This window comes from Epinephelus lanceolatus, chromosome 9, assembly GCF_041903045.1.
Source record: "Epinephelus lanceolatus isolate andai-2023 chromosome 9, ASM4190304v1, whole genome shotgun sequence".
NCBI classification, from domain to species: domain Eukaryota; kingdom Metazoa; phylum Chordata; class Actinopteri; order Perciformes; family Serranidae; genus Epinephelus; species Epinephelus lanceolatus.
In genome coordinates, this window is record NC_135742.1 from 36268677 (window position 1) to 36288155 (window position 19479).

General features: G+C 45.1%; 1 protein-coding gene across 16 annotated transcripts in view; it reads right to left on the reverse strand.

The window, feature by feature from the left end:
- The window catches only part of fbrsl1 (fibrosin-like 1), a 323291-nt gene that overhangs the window by 146321 nt on the left and 157491 nt on the right, over positions 1 to 19479 (reverse strand). For 14 of the 16 annotated variants that reach the window (XM_033618533.2, XM_078170921.1, XM_033618540.2 and 11 more), the window contains exon 4: positions 16687 to 16722. The exons of the other annotated variants lie outside the window; for them this stretch is intronic. In XM_033618533.2, coding sequence (XP_033474424.2) covers positions 16687 to 16722 — 36 coding nt within the window. The remainder of the gene's footprint in view (positions 1 to 16686; positions 16723 to 19479) is intronic. 16 annotated transcript variants of the gene reach the window in all.

Sequence of the window (19479 nt, forward strand, 5' to 3'; positions counted from 1 at the left end):
AGAAAATGATACATGGGCATAAACAAGAGATTTGCACAGTGGCTCAGCATGAATTCCGACATCAAACCTGGCTGGCAAGTGAGACAAACCAAGCCTGTGGGATACATAAGCCTTCATTACCGCGCTGCTACTGGTTGTCAGGTTACGAATGCAAGGCCTCGGGTGCAATGTGTGATTTTGGAGCAGCGGCTGCCTGCTAATTACCAACCTAGGCAACACGCAGCCATTAAAAACGCAACCCCGAGTGTCTGCTGAGCTAATTTGTCTAATTACATCTTTGTAACTTATGAAAAGACCTAACATTACCCTGAAGGCTTGCTTTCGGAGTGGGAGCTGCGTAGATGGTAAATGAAAACTTTGCTGTCTTACTACAGCCATACAAGTGCCTCGATAGCTGCAAGGCACTGGGAGTACAGCAACGATTGTGAGGGGGAGGTGGCGGAACCCCTGTTGGGTGATGCTGTAACTATTTCTATATCCTAGAGAGTCCTCTCCCATGGGACACCCACCCACATCCTGCCGACAAGCCTCTTGTTTATTTTTCTCATCATTAATGTGGCATTTTTTTCAGAATTTATCAGCAAAACCAATATTTGGTGCCAGTTATGAGATGCATAGGCATCCAGTCAGTGTAATAGATTGTGACTGAGCCGTCACAGCGATGAGGGCCTATGGCAGCTCTGCTAACAAGCATCTCTAATGGGAGGAGGAAAGGGGAGTTGGGCGGACCCTTTGTGACATGTGTCAATTTACTGAAATTTGAAAGCTCAAAACAAAATACAAAAAAAATTCAATTATTTTGATTGTGAAATATGAATATGTTTCTGAGTTGAGTGCTGTGTTTGGGAACAATTTTCATTCAAAGCATCTGGGTTGCCACTTGCATCTCACAGATGTTGTCGAGCAAGTCAAATCACTGTGTTTTTTTAGTTAATAACTTAGACACTCCATCATATCACCTCAGCTTGAATGACAGCAACGAAATGGAGCACATTAAATCAGAGATGATCAGAGATAAAGAGAATAATCACGGCAGACTAAGTCAGAAAAAGAACAAACAGGATGATGCCATCTTCCTTCCCTCTTCCTCCTCTCAACAACAAGAACGACTGGTTGACTGTGATAGCATCTGTGAGTTTCGGCATAGCAGCTCCCAGGAGCCAGGCAACTTAAGCTATTTTGAGTCTAGATCTCCTGCCTACGTGAGGCCTGGCTCATCTTTCAACTCCTGGAGCATCCCCTCCTCACCAAAGTCCCTCACAGCTATCCTTAAGGCTCATTTATGCTCCCTTTATGTATGACCAGGGGGACCAGTGCCCGGGGACACAACTGTCACAATGTATCCTGATACAATGGTTTGTATGATATCATACGAAAATGTACACACGACAATTCGTATGTTAGCCCACTAATTAGCCGCTCACTAACGACAGAGTAAGGGTGGTTAGGGTTAGGAAAAAAACATGGTGAAGTCATACCTTAAAATGAGTCAAAATTCCCATGGTTCCAAACACTGGTCCCCTGGGGAAAGTCCCGTGGGAAAGGTCATGTGATGGAAGCCTTTCAAAATTCGTGGGTTATGATTGAATCACTGGCTCATCATTGCATGGAATATGTACAAATTAGGTGCATTACTTTTTGTAGGGAAATGTAAAAACATTGCATGAGTAAAGTCTCAGTGTCAAGATGGCATATGTGATGGTTTCATTTATTAACCATGGAAGAAAACACAATTTATATATATTAGTTTACGTGTGTTTGCCTCACAAAGGCTTAAAATGGTTAATCGTCAGACAAGATTCATAAAGTGTTGACCTGGTTTGCTCTAAATGAATCTGAAAGGGAAAAAGTCCTAATCATACCTGAAGAATCTCTGTCTCAAATTTGCAATCAGAAGATAAAGCAATGCCAGTGTGGTTTGTAATGCGTCAGTCTTGACTCAACCCAGTCATTTGTGGAGAGCGTGGTGCACTCGGGGCCAGCCAGAGATGTGTCAGCTGAAACCTAGACACAACCTCAGAGACCTGATGGGGCCCGCTATCTCTGCTCGTTTTTACTCGCCTTGCCTCAACTCTTTCGCACTGCCTCTCTTGCTCTCTTTTTTTCTAATCAGGTGAGATTTTATCAGCCCCCCTCTGTCAGTAACCGCTATCGGTTGTGAAATTTCAGAAGGCAAAGCGTGTGGGAACCACAGTATCAGTTGTGCTCATCTCGCCCAGCACCTTTACAGACGCGCGGGCGGTTTCTGAAAAGGCGAGAAAAGCTTCACAAAGAGCATATCGGAGGCCGGTTTTTAACACAAACTGACAGTGGAAATATTTCATACAATGTTCAGCCTCTTCTCTGCGCTTCCTCCCTATTCTGTGCTTGTTTTCTTTGTGCAAAAACCTCTGCCAGACTCTATTGGCTCATTGCAAGATCGATTTACAACATCGAGAATAACATTTGGGCAGAGGCCTCCATTTGCATGAATCTGCAGAGCAGATATGGAGAAGAGATGCAAGATGCGATAGTCTGCTGGCTTAGAAATCTCTATCAATCAGACCATTCTTAGCCATGAATACAAACACCTGAGGGACAAAAAATGGAGCTGAATGACGGCCTCTCCCTGTGGGCACACATTATGTGCACTACAGTACCATTCAGTGCAAGTATATTCTTCTGCAAGCTAAACTGATGCTCTACATTCAATATCACCATCAAAGTTAATTCTTTGCTCTTACAATTGAGCCGGCTTATTGAATTTCAGGGTTCCGATAAATACAGCACGAGCTCCCAGCACTGATGCACGCTAAAGTAATCCCCTGGGTGCTACTGAGATACACTCTCTTAGTGAGCAGAAAAGTAATCCAGCTGAGAAGTGGGGTTGTGATCAAAACCGTTGAATCTCAGCATGAGCTGGTAAAATGTGGGTGGGGAAAGGAACAAGTGAAACTTATTCACTTGTTCAGCTGCTCTAACTTGGTGCCACATATCCCTATAGCTTTAATTGTGAAGGCTGGCTGACTGATTCAAAGCCCTGGAACAGTAACAATGTTTGATTTCCTCATTCACAGAATCTTTTTAAAGGTAAGGGATCGTTTGGACTTAGACTTTCAAGTACTAATTTCTAATAGGTGATCTGTTCTTGTCCTCCTGATCCCTAGAGGTGCTGCCATCTCTTTTCTTTCCTCCTTCCAAATGCATTAGCATAGCTAGCAGTGCGGGGGCGTCTGTGGCTCCATCAGTAATGTCATGGGCACTTTAACATGATGAAGCACGCCGCGGCCCCGCTGGCATGAATAATTCACATTACCACGCGCCCAGAGAGAGACAGAGAGAGAGAGGGATTGACTTTGCAACAATGAATTGTGGGAACAAATGTGTGATTTTGAAGGCGCACGGGCCTCTGTTTTGGGTGAGCGAGCAATTTTAATTCAATTTGATATTTCTCTTTTAAAGTGAGGCGAGACCTTGAGCTGGGCCGGGGAAAATGAATAAGGGGGGATCAGAAGAGGGAGCCGTGGCTATGGGGTGGGAGGGGAGAGGGGTGGAGGTCCTCCTCACCATCCATCACAGTGGCACTTCAATGATTGTCAAATAAGTAGCCCTGTCCAAACCCATCTTTTATCATTATGTATGAATGAATCTATCTGGGGATCACATCATCCAGCACATGGGAGGGCTCCATCTCATATACATGATAGGGAGACGATATGGAAATGGGATACATGATAGCAGAATGGCTTGGATGGGGAGATGGATTCACATCACTGGTTGGGAGAATGGACCACTATTTGATCTGAGCGTTTTGTCTATCCTGTCAGTCTTGGAAATAGAGAATGTACAAGCTACTGCTCCCATTACAATAGATGCAGTCTCTCTGAACTAAATGCAACACATAATTTTTTGTCTACTAATACCTGCAGAATAGCTCCTCAAGTGGCACCGACAAATCTCTCTCTTTGCAAAACATGTTCCATTAAAAGTCTTGGAAATACTTAACATAATATTTTCCATGCTTCGGATGCTTTGAGGTTTAGGCAGTTTAACACAGAGTACCTCTAGGCCCTTGGCTCCAAAGCTGACGTGAGAACTTTAATGTAAATAATTCAGCAAAAGGTGGGTGAGAACTTGTGGCACTGGATTAAGGAGGCTGTGCTTGCAAAAGCTGCTCTCAATCCATTTCCAAATTGTCACGGGGCCTTCTAAGAGGCAAAACAAACCCACCTTAATCTCCGCTAATCATACTTAAGCATGAATGTTTCATGTGGAAATGCCTGGTTACAATTTGGAGGCTTTTTTCCCTCATTCCTGGGGTAACCCTGTTACAATCCAGAAATCCTTTTGGCCACAACAAAGACGAAATGCAATGCAGAGACATCAGATGCAGTACAGTGCACACAGCATGTAAGTAGGAGGAAGCAAAATCCCACATTACAGACACCATGTTTGTTGACTACATGAAACACTGCAGATAATGAATTCAGGCTGCCAAATTTCAAGATGTGCCAAAAGATAAAGCTGTTATAAACAGGGGGAAAAAAACAACAACGATAACATCAGTGATTGGTTGTGATTAACATCAGCCTTCTTACTTGTGTCTCAGAAATTCAAATTACAAGCTTGATGTAGGCAATGCCAGGGACCAACCTAATATTATTATTATTCGAGACGGAGCATAACCCAACGGCGGGATGATTACATTTGACTTGCAATGATTTTCCCCCCTGCATGAGAAAACAACAGCTTGGAAAAACTAATAGACGTATTCCCCAAAGTAGCTTTGTTGCTCCTGCCTTGCTTTAAATAAATCTCATCACCGCAGTGAAAAATGTTTTGATTTCTCCTGCATTTAGAAAGTGGAGATAAAAGTCCAACCCATCTGTCCCTCAACTTTGCGGGGTGCAGTGCAGCGGAGGAAAGGATTTATCACACACAGCACGGTAAAGTGCATCTGCATCCGCCACGCTGCTCCCACTCGCATCATTATCCTCATCGCCTATCACTTCCCCAGCTGAGCCCCCTTTTGGAAACAGGGGCTGACACATCGGCGGCGGGTAAACACCTTTAAAAGGATCTGACGCCCCGTAATGGAAGAAAAAACACTTCCGTATTGTTGGGGACCCCTGGCGCTGTGCTGGGCTTATGGAGGAGTAAGCCATTGTCTGGTGTCACCTAATTGGATCAAGTTTGTGTGGGGAACAGATGTGTATGGCTGCCTGAGGTAAACACTGGACTAGAAGATGCCAGGGCTGAAATTGCTTTGAAAATCGTTTCTGCCTCCGTAGAACAAGTCAGAATAGCAGAGAAAAATACAGTATAAAAGAACATTTGTGGTGCAGTCTGAAAAGTAATAAACACTTTCCCTTTGGTGTGGATTCAAAAAGGTCCCAATTTTCTTTTGTTCATCCAAGGGCCCAGCCACACATCTGTGTGAAAGGAAATGTGTGGTGCACAGAGATTCAGAAGCAGGCTGAGGCAGTTAGTACAGCAGTGCTCGTAGTCATGATCCTTGGCAAAGGACAAATTATACCTTGGAAACTAAGTATTGCTGATCTAATTAAGAGCTGGCAAAAGGTGTGATCAGGGTCTGACAGATTTCAGCCCTGAGTCTGTTCTGCTTGCAGTGAGCTGCCGCAAAAGTAGGAAACATCGGCATAAACAAAGAGAGATGAAGAGAGACACAGAGAGACAAGGAAGCACTATTTCCAATCAAGCATCTGCCTCCCCTCCGAAACAGCTCGATTTAACCTTGAAGAGTAATGAGATCTGACTTGCTTAAATGTTAGCATTCTTAAATCATCAGGAAGTGCCTCCAAGGAGCCGATAATCACTGTGCCAAATTGCTGCGCTCGCTAATTTCATTTCTCCCTAGCATTTGCTTGCAGTTAGTGTCGATTATTCAAGAACAGGCATTTAATGCTGCCAGGTCCCAGGGGTGTTACATTAAAATGTAATAACTTGCAACATAAATGAAAACAAAAACCATTACTTTCTTCCCCCCACAACTTTCTTCCCTCCTCTCTTTTCCTCCGCCACCTCTCTCCCTTCCTCCCTCCTCAATCTCTCTCCACTCCCTCCCTCCATGGTGGGAGTTCGAATCTAATTCTCAGCCCATCTGGCAGGCGTAATGAAGGCGGGCCGGGCTTGTGGTGCCCTGCTGCCATGGCTCGGTGGAGCAGGAGGCTAGCTGGCAGATTGGGCCGGGATGAGTGGAGGGGAGTCGGGGAACCTGCTGAGTGAGTAAGCCAGCCCAGTTAATCTCCCATGTGCCCCGGTGTGATCAGGGCCAAGGCCAACCACACGCTGAGGGCACAGTGGATGGGGTCTGGAGCGTGGATGGTCGTGGGCAGACGACTGGTGGGTGAGTCTGGCATTCATTAACATTTCCTGGCATTTAGCTGGCTCTTCTATCCAGCGCGACTATCAATGAGTGAAACAGTAAAATAACCTTCATTTTGAAAACATTAACAATCAACCATCAGTGAGAGGGTCACAGCTAAGACAGGACATGTACCACATAACTCCAGTTGGGCCTTGTATTGTAACTTCATGCAGCAGCCTTGAGAGACATACAAGACTGAATCACACAAAGCAACTGCATGTGGATGTGACACTGGAGACACTGAATTTATATACATATATATGCCTTATTAACACTTTGATCCACTGTTTCTGTCAGATTCCTGCAATGCTACAGAGAATGCAAATGATATATTCATCAATAGAGTACAGGTCTGACTTTGTCAAACATATGTCAGAGGTTACAGATAGTCAAACAGGTAGATTCAACCCCAACAGGTGCAGCCTCAAAGGAAACAAAAGACAAATAGTGTCTTAGCACCATCTGGCACAGGCAGAAGTGCATAAGGATTTACATATGGTCAAACATGGCAAATAACAACTGTGGGGTAAGTCTGCACAGCACATTTAAAGGCATACTGGATTAAAATAAACATGTGCATCTTTATGTCATAACACTTGCTGTAATTTACTTTGCGGTAAATGGAATTCGCAGTAGCAAAAAATATATTGTGATACACTGTCACTGATTCTCTGCTCAACCCTCTTGCTGCGAGCCACGAACAGCCACTAAGAGAGCGCCACTGCTAGACACTGGAAACCCCATGCAATTATGATTAAGCTCCTTTATCTAAACACAAACTCCTCTCCAATCGCTGCGATCTGCCTGCCGTGTGTGAGGGCACGTAGGGGGGAAGTGGTAAAGCAGCCAAAACCCTGGTGAGAGACCTGCAGTTGCAAGCACCCGCCTGGGTGTGTGCATCCCTGTGTTTGTGTGTACAGGTGTTTACCAATATGCTTTACAAGCCAAGCTGCTATGACCTTTAGAAGCCTTTTTTTTCCTTTGCAACCCACTCAGCACCCAAATGCTAGCTGAGCACATTACAGGAAACCTGTACTAGCTTGGTGCCTACGTTGCCCATGAAGGCAAAACCACAGCATAGGCAGGGCAACAAAGAGGCACGGCAGCCCAAACTGACATCTTTCAGTGTCAAGGAGGCGTGAGCAAGCGAAAGAGACAACAAAAATCACATCGGCGGACAGAAAAAAACTCGTCTACAACAACATCGCACGAAGCTAGGCTGACAAAAACAGCAGGTTTCCCTAAGCTGTGCTCTGGCCTCTGGAGAAACCACAACACTGTCATTAACAGTTACTCTCCTCATAAACACACCAGCATCAGCTGGAGGTATAATTGCCCCTGCTTCTCCTGTAATCTTATACCTTACCTGCTGTTACTGTCAGACACCTTCTCCACTGAGAGAGACAGAGAGACAGCGAGAGAGAGGCATGGGAGGGAGGAGGAGGAGGGGTTGTGGTGCATATGTGTGTGTGGTGAAGTTGGAGGCAGGGTAGGTGTTGCTTGTGTACTGTCAGATACAAGGTAAGGAAAGTAAAAAGAGTGTAAGGTGTAGAGAGAAAGGGAAAGGAGAAAACACATGCCAGAAAATCAAATGAGTGTATGTTGCTCACTGAAATCCCAGGAGCAAGGCTCAGGGGCTCCGATGGAGGGAAATCGTGTTCTTTTCGTTGAGTGATTAGAAGACGAGTGGCAGAACATGACCTACTTAGTATAACTTTTTTGTACAGGTTTTGGAAAAAGGTACTCATGCGGGTAGAGCGAGAGAGGTGGGTGGGGAGCTTTAACCCTAATAGATTCATAGAAACATTAAAGATAGCAGGAATAATTGCCAGAGGGTGTTTGTGAATATGGAAGGAAGTCTCTTCATCTCATGACCTCTCAAACTCAAACAAGGGCTTGCAGTCATCCTCTATGCTCGGGCTTTGCAGCCAAAAAGCACAGATGGATGCGTTTGATCCTACGGATATGCAAGGTTAAAATGCAAAACAAACTATGAATTAAACATCATCTGACAAAGGCTACAAGAAGAGGTTTTAGTACCTTTAAAATTAGCCCAGAAAATGTGGTGGGAGGTGTGAATGTTGAGAGCCGGAAAAGAGAAGAGGAAAAAACGAATGAGACACCTGCTTTCTCCAAATCTGTGACTGAAAATGGCAAAGTATCTCTGCCCTATTAGAATCCAATACTGGAAATCCACTGAGGCCATGAAAAAGGAACACTTTAGCTTTGCTGTAGAAATGGGCCTGCCTCTGGCTCTTCTTAATTTCAGGCTTTGTTTGTGCAGCGTCGGGGAGCTCTTGTGGGTTTGCGGGAGACCCGCAGGCCTTTTGTCTCATCAGTAGAGGTGGTTTCTGCTTGGCGCCTGAAGCATTCTGTTGGCATACGCCTTTTGTTCTACCTCTCCATTCGAGATTTGGTCACAGGTCGCGGATTACAGGCAACACAGCCATCACAGGTACGCTGCTGTTTGTTTCCCCCTACAACAACTGTTAGCACTCAGGAGAGAGGTGGGCACTGAATCTCCATATCAGTAAAAGTAAGAGAGGTGTGTTATGAAGAAGAAAGACTGAAGAACAACCAAGACGTGTGTTGGGAAATGAAAAGTCTTGGTCTCTTTTTTTCATTAGGTTCTGCCCAAACTAAAATGGCTTCCTCTGGATTCCTTAGGGGACACTGGCAATGCTGCAATGCCTGCTTCTTTAAATGACACAGACTAATATTACACTTGTGGCGCTGAATTAATAAGCTGCAGCATGATAAATCTCTATGATTTATTATGTTCCCTCCAGTGTATAATCAAGTTGAATGAGAGAGGGAGAGAGAGTCAGACAGAGGGAGATTGGAAGAGACAGAGACATAGCTGGGTCTGAATTGAGACACAATAGACGAGGCCCATCCTCTGCACAGCTGAATGGACAGGCTTACATACAGCAGCTTTGAATGAGGAGTGTGAAACAGTCAGCCACGAAATCAGTGGGTGTTGTGTTTAGCAGAAGGAAGGCGATTAAAATACCAAAAAGTTCAATGTGCAGCGCGCCGTGAAATATGACATATGGAACTGCCAAAACAGAACCAGCAGACGTTCTTTCCCCCAAAACGGTCTATTTCTTTTGGAAGCATGAATTCCCCATAAGGGTGGTTTATGAGAATATCACACCTCTATGGAAGTCTCATCCCACAATCCACAGGAGGCTTTCTCTCCCTCCTGCCTGTTTCTGGTGGGCTGCCATCATATTCATTCCCCGTTCCCAGATAGATGCTTGTAATTGGAGCTCTAATTTATGATCGGGCCTTGGTGCAGGATAATGATATGGAGCATTGTAATTTGCTGATGCAAATTGTACGTTATAATGGGGAGTCATAAAAGCCCCGGCAACATCTCGGAGACTTGCCAAACACCCTGAGCGTTCATTACAGCCCTCATTAAAACATCCACGTCGGCATTGGGAGCTCTTACAAATGGAAGGAGCATGTAATTGCTGCTTGATTGTGGTATATGTAACATATGATAAAGTGGAATTACCACTTTATTTGTCTACAGTGTCCGTGAAACTTAATGGGGAGAAAGCCTGCAGTAAACAAATCCTCAGAGCATTGTTTGATTGTTACATTATAGGGCTATTTGTTTAAAGTGGGGCAAATGTGAGTTAGGGGACAGTGCATCCAGGACAAACTAAGAGTGATGATAATCAAGGCTGGGCTTAGGGGGATAAAACTAATGCTTTTACCCATGAGAGCCTGTGTTTCATTTGGACTAACTCCAACATGGGTGATAGCATAGAGCTTTGTCTGGGAATACATTAACTGGATTTAACATGAGAAAAGATCAGTATTATTCTTTTTCATTACCAGGGACCAAAGTCATCACCATACATTTGCTTTAAGGGAGGTGGATCTAGATTGAAAAAGGTTAGAATGAACCATTGAAGTCACCTCTGGTGAAAAAATATTTTGTACTAATGTCAATTTGGGCCTTTTGGGTATAGCTTCTAGCCATTTCCAATCGTTGATCTCAATTCAGTCCTAACGAACAGGGTATGTGGGATGCGGTGAGGCTGAACGTCCCGGCTTTTAAGCAGCCTTAAGAGCAAAGCCAAGTGGCAAAAGCAATTAAGAGTTCATTTAGAACAAGTGAACTATGCTGGGGCTGGTTTTTCTGAGGCCCGGTCAACACTAATTCACAGTGTCGCCTTTTTATTCAAATGACCTCTCCCAGAGTCCCCTTTGTGTTGGTGCCATTCTAATGCATCTCCATTAGAACAAAACCTGAGCTGCATAGCTGAAAATGAAGTTTCTCTCCTCCACTCTGAATGATAGCAGGCCTCTACCACCAGAGCTGTGTGCTCAGCCACTGGAAAAGGATTTTCAACCGTGCCATTCAGCCGGGGCCCCAGAAGCCTGCAGCCTTTATCTGCAGAACTGTTGATTGATGTGTTGTGGGCCCTGCTGTGGTTAACAGCAATTTTTATCTGTTGCTAGCGGCAACAGCCCAGGTCCCTGGTGCGCAGTGAGCAGCAGGGCCCAGGATCTGAAGCCGGACCGCACACGGGGATAAACAAATAGGTTTTTCAAGGCGGACAGCCCTCATAGAGAGGCCCCTGACAGGCAGCGCCCCACCCCAAGGCCAGGACAATGTCAGGGCCCCAGCCCACTCCTGCTGGGCTCTTGGTTTCCTTCACTAATTTTCACCATGTGCAGAGCTGGTGGTATGGAGACACCTGCACACCCCACTGAAAAGTAAGCAGAGCGAGAGAGGCAGAGAGAGGCAGAGAGAGATACTTACAAAGAGGCAGTTAAGAGATTTCGTATACTGTGGAGGAAGCAGCCATGCCTTTCTGTTAAAGCTTTGTTTGCCAACAATGGTGTAGTGACCGAAAAAAACCTTTGCTACAAAAATCATTCTAAGTATACAATATAATTTACACTCAATTTCCTTTCAGTCGCCGTGTTTAGCATTTAATCCAGTGAATCTGTGTCGTTGTGTTTAATAAAGCGTGACGCTTTTAATGGCTTCTATTATAATTAAGTGACATAATCCTTGTATTCGATAAAGATCTTGTAAAAAGCCTCGTCACTCAGACAGGGAAGTGTATTTGCCACAATGCGGAGGTCGTGAATGCCAAATCAATTAAAACAAGGCTGTTTAAGAATGCACAAATGACTCTGAGACTGCTCTGTTTAGAGTGTAGACTCATTTAGCGTTAAATATGATTATGACAACCCAAGCAGGGGAAATGAAGAATGGGTGTGTCTGAGAGCTCCGAGCACTCTCGCTCAACCCAAACGCTCCGGCTAAGGTTTTACTCCCTGACATCGCAGAGATAAACCCTCCCAAAACAGACTAGTCAGATTATACTGTCACAGACAAAGCTCCATGCTTTTATTGTGCGTGAAAACATGAGCTGTAGCTTGGCCTTGGGTGGTTTTAAAAGATGGGGAGGGTGGGAGACTGGAGCTCAATCACTTCATCTGAAAGGAAAGGGAGGTGTGTTGTCTTTTTCGCTTAGCTAAAACGTCTCCTCCTCTATACAGTATATCCAGCCCAGGGGTAGCGACAGGATGGGCAGATAGTTGCAGTGTGATTCTTTGACATTTTTCCTGTCGCTTGCAGCCCATATCTCCCAGGCGCAGAGGGGGATGTTGAGTTCTTTATCAAGGAGCCCCTGAGAGAGGATGATAAATCGCCAGAGCCCCGGCCAATCTCCAGTGGAACAACAAGCAGGTAGCAGTGCAGGAAACAAGGCACAGATATTGTCTCCCAAACATAGCCAAGGCTATAATGAAGCCTGCAAAAAGCAGACAGGAGAGAGTCGGCCTGATAAACAATTCCATATCCAGTCTTCCACAGAGAGCGAGATAGCGAGTCTCAGTCCTGCTGCTACATATCGCTGCTGGACTCAACGGCCCAGAGATTAGCCCTCACCCCTGAATGGAGGATGAAGAGTGGGTGGAGGTGTGAGGGGATTGATTTTCACATCTTACAATGTCATCACCTGGATAAACACATCAGGTTTAGATGAATAAGTAATTTAAGGGAGTTTGTCATTACCCTAGACAAAGCTATAACATTTTAGGATATATTTTGTTTTCAGCCTACTTTTTATATTTGTTGTCATGTTTGTCCTGGAATATAAGCTCACCAAGGCAAGTGCCTGTCAATGTTTGTGTAACGCCAGTAAAGTTTACTCAATCAGATATCAGCAAGTCACTGCTAACCACCTCCGGTGAGATGTGGTTCATTATATATTTATTATGGAACTGTACATGACACCAGTTGTCTAATGGGTGACTTTATACACTTTTTGTCATTCCTCAAAGATTGCCTGTGTGTGAAGGTGTGTGTTCATGCCCATTGGCTACAAGGGGGCGTGGTTACAGGGGGATGCATGCACCAACATGGTCGCGGCTATTGTGAATTTGCGCTTGTTTATCGATTCTTTGGCCTTTTGCCTTTATATCAGTCAATAGAGAGCCACTAAACAATTTCACTAAATTGGTATTACTGTATATGTTATATATGGAGAATGTTAAAGGGCCAGTGTGTAATATTTGGCATGGTTTATTGTCAAATCTGAATCTGAATATTCTACCCATGAATATGTTTATATAAGTGTATAATCGCTATAAAATAAAATTTGTTTGGTTTTATATATATATATATATATATATATATGTAGCAAGGGCCTTGCTTTAGAGAGGTCGCCATCTTGCACCGCCATGTGTGTACGGCAGCCCGAGCGGACAATCCAGCCAGCCAGAGAACGTGTTTCACGTGTATAAATGAACCAACGAAGACAGCGGAAGGAAGGAAGATGGAGGAGGAAACAGCAGAGTGTTAGTAGTTCATCGATAGAGAGTAGTGAACAGTGTTTTTAGTTCTAAAGTTTGCGAATGGACCACACTTACCACGCAACAGGAGAGCATGAACCTGAACCGTCATCTGCGAGGAAAAGAAGATGCAACTTCGCTCCTTGTGATGCCCTCTCTGCTGCGCTTTTCCTCCTGATGATATATCTCCCCAACGATGGTAGCAGTAGCACCGAATCCCATTCTGTGCAGCAAAATGGGAGCGGAGGATTCAGCCTCTCTTCTTGCCCGCTCAGCATCCAACGCATGGAGTTCCTCATCTGTATGCTCCGGCTCTCATCTGTATGCTCCAGCTCTCATCTGTATGCTCCGGCTCAAACAGGTATGGCTCTGGATCTGTGTCCGCTACAAGAAACTCTTCAAAATCGCGTTCAAAGTCGTCCATTGCAGCTACTATAGTCCGGAGATATTGCTAGGATAAATAAACAGCTGAGTTTTGTTTACAGGCTACCCTGTCAGTCAGTGTGCAGGCTGGAGATTGGTGGAGCAGAGAGGGGAGGGCTGCCCTGCTTGGTACTGTAAGCGAGTACATGTGTATGAAGTGTGTGTGTTACGCTAGAAGAGTCAGAGTTTGGGACGGAGTCTTTTACCCCCTGGAGCGTTACTGGAGTTTTTGGAGTGCTCAAATAAACGGGCCTTTTTCCCGAACGCTACTCTGGTCTCCTGCTCGTGAGTGATTCATTACAATATCGTAACATGGTTTAGATTTCTAAATAAATATTCACCTCGTCGCTAGATAGACCTACTCCTGAAAAACTCGTGTCTGCGCAAGGCTTTTTGTCCCTACGAGGCCACCGTCATTTACCCGACGGGAGGGGTGAGCGAGAATTTGACCACTGATGTCACAGTTTTCAACGGTTTTCAACCCATTTTACACACTGGCCCTTTAAGACTTTCAATGTTATAACTCTTACTGTCAGTTTTGACGCAGCTGTGTTCAACTTTGCAAGATTAAAAACCACACCCACTATTCTTCAAGCACACTTGAAGATGCCTGTCAGACAAACTGCAATTGAAAAAAACAAAGAAACAAAAAATTCCATATTTTTCTGGAATCACGTATTGAAATTAGCCATGAGCAGCTCAATTTCAACAAATATCTGCACCAGCCTGCAGAAACTCGCATAACTTTCACCACAGTCCTTGTATTCCAGTAGATACAAATTGGAAGCACTATCGGTACTTGGAAATTGGGATCCAATTACCAACTTTTTGACTGTCACTTCTTGATGCAAGATTCATTAGCTCTTCTTTTAGTTTTGTCTGTCAACAAAGTAAGGAGTGAAGAAAATGAGTACAATAGACTGTCAAGGAGACATGTTTCTGCGGAACGTGTGCAGATTATGTACTGTACATGTAGCTTTTTTGTGCAAAAAATGACACCAGCAGACAATACATTCTGTATGTAACTGCCAAGTCATTTTAACACAATATACATTCATTTTCCGTGACCAAAGCATTCTGGTGACTCCACTTTCCCTTTTTCATGAGTCTGGCACTAAAGCCCAGAAACTCCTATACATTCTTGTGTGAACCATTCAAATGAGGCCATTCAAGCCTGGCAGGCAACATAAGAAGGGAGACATATGGAAGCATAAACAAGAAGAGGCGTTATCTCCCATAGAAATAGAAAACAAACTGTCAGGAGAGATTGCCTTTTTTACCTCTTAGTGCCTTGTGACAGATAACCAGCCCACATCCACTAGCATGATTTTTTGAGTGTTTGTGGAGAGGCAGAGACAGTAGATGGCGATCAGTGCCAGGGGCCAACCAGAAGATAGCCCTGTCCATGCTATTGGTGGCCGGTGGCTCTGCCTACGCCTGTGTGCCAGACTTCCACCCACATACATAGCTTCTCTCTTCCTCTTCCTCCAGCTATAATGCTCTATGCAGCCTCTGGTCTTCTCCTCTTCCTCCTCCTCCTCCTCCTCCCATACCCACTCAGCCTCTGCCTGGCAGTCCCCTGGAGCCCCCCGACCCCACACCCCATGCCCCCCTCCCCACCCTTCGAAACCATCATACTGTAAAGCCTGAAGCACTTACAGATAAGGAGACCCCAGAAATCAAGCGGGCCCGGCAGCAGAGCAGATTGAGAGTCAGAGCTCAGCACCCAGGAGGTGCCTAGAGGCTACGTACGCTGCAGATAGCACCATCGGATAGCCAGAGAGTGGAGCCAGACAACGTAAAACTTCCTGCCCTCGTTACTGGACTTTTCTTTGCTTGCACAATGCCAATGACCCCACACCACCACCACCAACACCACCGAGCGCCCTCCACCTCCATTTCTGCCCTCTCCCTTCAACTCCTCCCCTCCTCCTTTCAGATGAAGAGAAGGCCTCGTTCCCTGCCGACTCAAACTGACAGCTCGAGCCAAAGGGCTCCACAAGCTTTTTTGGAAGGTCTTGTTTGTTTTCATCCATCTGTGAGTATGCGGCCGCTGGGGAATAGGAATGTGACATGTTCTATTAAAACAAAATCAAAAAAAAAAAAAAAGAGAAAAAAAGATCGTACAGAGATCAAGGTCTTTTGAAGTTAAGCTTTGTTCAGCGCTTTAACTGCAGTCCTTTGAGGCAGATTAACGATGACAAACCATTTATAGTTGTTTTGTTTGTCGGGATGATTGCTTCCAAGCTGCAATAAGAACTGCCATATGCCACTCATCAGCTAAAAGTAGCACACTTTAAAGAATGTTCCTCTTATTAGTTCCCCTTTAAGCAAAGGACATAAAGGACGACTGCTGTCTCTATTACCCAGAGACTAGACACATCATTGAAACAATGGGAGGGGAAGAGCACAAATTTACGGCTCGAAAAAAGCACTGGGGCAAGGCAACAGATGCTTTCAAGGGATAAAAATAGTCCTGCTCTGACAATTTGTGAGCTATTGTATGTTTGAAAGGATTGGGCTGACATTTCCCAAGGCATTACTAAATAATCCTCTCGGGCACATTTACCTTGAACAACACATGGTCTATGACAGAAACCATCTCACTTGTACAGTCAGTTGTTTCCAACAAATCATGAGACATGCTTAACTGCTATAGATCCTCCTGAAGGTGTAAATGTACAAGCATCTCTGTGGTGGTGAGAGATTGTATTTATTGCATAGATGCGGGGGCCTTTAAGAGGCTTTTAGGCATATTGTCATATGTGAGCAAAAGGATTCTCCATTGACAGTCACTGGAGGAAGACATAAAACTCTGACAGCCAAATTGCAGCACCGGCAAACGGCGCTGATCGATGCCAATAAAACGAGGCTCTTTTCGCCAAGGTAGCGCAGGACACCTTCCCGCAATTTAATCAGTCAGTCAGCCAGAATTAATGTTCCTAATATCATGATTTCTCCATTACTCTATTTAACATAATTAAAATGTCGAGCGCCGGGGCCATAAAGCGGGTCGTTGGAGATTGTAATTCTGCCGTAAAGCTATGAAGCATGAAAATGCCACTTACCGAGTAGCCGCGGCCTGACAGCGAGTGAGTGGAACTCTGTAGGGAGAGAGAGGAGAACAGGGATGACCTTTAAGGAGCGTTTCACTCGCTGACACAGACATGATGAAGCAGCGCCGCTTTAATATCAATATTCACGTTAACCTTTTACCCGCCCCGCCATGTACACCACGCCCGCACACATCACTCCCACACATTCTGGCCTCCACCATGGGGGTAGCTGAGCGGCACCCGCTCTAAAAACAATCACTCAGATCCTGCTGAGAGACTTAATTTGAGTTGTCATGGAAATACACTGTGGAAAACCTTAATTATTTGGTAAAGTCATAATTAAAATGGTGCACAATAGTCATTCTATGGCTGTGTGACTGCATTTTAACACAGTGTGACATGTATATGCTTTACTTAAAACATGATTAAGACTCTGGTATATATAGGGTACCTTATGAGGCAACTGTATGGCTAATGACATGTTCTAATTTTGCCTGTAGACCTTTTGTAGACAACACTTTTTACACTTCTGGTGGTCTTATAAAGCAGGTAATGTGTTGAAATGCAGGTCAAGATGAACTGTCACCATATATTTGTTTGGATTCACTCGCTCCCGTGCCTTCAAGAGTGCCATCTGACATTGATGGACACATGGGAGTGAATCCATAACCCGCACCAGTAGATAAAGTGATAAAACACACCTTGATATAGAATATATTGTTTTGAGAGTGAGTAACAGCTCAGGTACCCTGCGAGCCAAAGACGTTTGCTTCTCTTCTTATCCGATCTTATAATTTCCAAGTGTTTGTTCTGCTCTCAAAACAAACAGTACTGAATAAGAATAAGGCAACAACAGGCAAGAGATCATTTCTAAAATGCTTTCTACTCTTCACAGGCAAAAAGGCATTATGTCATGTTTATCATTTAAGATTTATTATAAAAGACACTGTTTTAAATATTTTTCCTTTATTATAAAATGGTGTCTGCCACCAATTAGGACCAAACTAACATTCTTCATTATGTTACATTGGTATTAGCCCGTTACTCAGGATAAATATCTCTTCACGCATTTAGCGAGGTGCTTTGGCCTATCAAACTCCTCCTGTGCTTTCTAATGCAGTCCTCTAAATGCTGAACAAGAGCAGGATGGAGACAGAAAAAGCTAGGTTTTGTTCTGTTCTCTGGCTCTGTCTGTCAGAGCCCAGCACGAATACCAATCTCCAAATCCCTCCCTCCACTTCCACTTTTCACTTCTTTTATTCCTCTGTCTAGATTGGCAATTTCTCCCCCCCTGGTCTCTGGAGGAGACTTTTCTGCTAGACCAATTTCATCCATAGGTCCACCTTCAATCCAAACGACCTCCCCCACACCTTCACTGCCGCTGCCTCTCTTGTTTTGCACCCTCTCAATACCCCTCATCCATTCTCCCACACCTGCTCTAGGCCTCAGCCCTCATCAACGCCTGTGTGCCCCTCTGATTCGCAGGACGGCTCCTGCGGTGACGATTAGGGAGGAGTCCCACCGTGAACCGGAAAGCAGGCTCTGCGGGAGTCAAAAGGCTATTCCTGCTCTGCTCAACCTCTCTGCTGCCTTCACTACTGCGACCAGAGAGGAGGCCAGAAGAGAGGGGAGGAAGAAGTGCACAGAAGGCAAAATCTATGGGGCCAAAAGTGTGTTCCAGTGACAATGTGGTCTGTTGTCTGCGTGTGTGTGCATGTTGTGAGTGCACTTAGATATATGTGTATATGCATGTGTTTTGTGTGTGTGAGTGCATATGTGCATAGATGGTGGGAGGCCAAGGCCATTTGGAATTAGCCTTACTATGTAGAGTTCATTCAACTTGGAGCATTCTGAGCAGAAAGAGAGGCTTATTTAAATGATAATGAGGGACAATCCATTGGATTTAGTGCCGGTGAAGGGAGGAAAAGAGGGGAGGGAAAGGGGGGGATCCATTAAAACGCCAGCGGTTCATAAGCCATAGGGTCGGCATCCAGCTAAACACTCTCTCTTAAAAGCCATTATACATGGCTCTCAATGGATTTCTGCAGCGCTTAGGACTTCAAAAGGATTTAAGAACCCGCCCCAGAGAGGGAGTGCGGGGGAGGGAGCAGAACGAGTGTGTGTGTGTGTGTGTGTGTGTGTGTGTGTGTGTGTGTGTGTGCCAATGTGTGTGCCTGGGTGTGTGTGTGTGTGTGTGTGTGTGTGTGTGTGTGCATGTGTGGTGGTTATGGTGGTTGGTGGCGAGAGGGATGGGGTGGATGCTGGCGGCATTTAAGGGTTAACTAAACAGCCCTGGAGAAGAGAAATGTTGCTAAATCCGCCCCCTAATCCTCTCCCCATTTCCATGCCCCCTCCTCCACTCTCCATACAAAAAAAAAAGGAAAGAAAAAAGAAAAACATGGCGACAAGAGGGGAGGGTCCAGTCCATCTTCTCCCATCCCAGACTATTGGTTTTTGTCGTTGCGGGGAGGCCAAGAGGCGGGCCAATCAGAGCTCGATGAAGCATGATGAGGAAAGGGATGCAAACATGTATGCTCTCTGTGGCAGATCAGGTGGCTGGGTGGGTTTGGGTACATGTGGGTGGGTGTGGGTGGATACAGGAGGGTGTGGGAGGCCCTGACAACACCACACAACTGCCGCCCTCTTCTCCGCAGGACACAGATGCAGTGCAACCCCCCTCCCCCCTTCACCACCTCATATTTCCCTAATCCCTGTGTGGCTTAGTGCCGGGGCCCCACTGCACCGCAGGCACAATTACCTAGTCAAAATAAACAGATAAAGACCCAACCATGGCAATGAACAAAC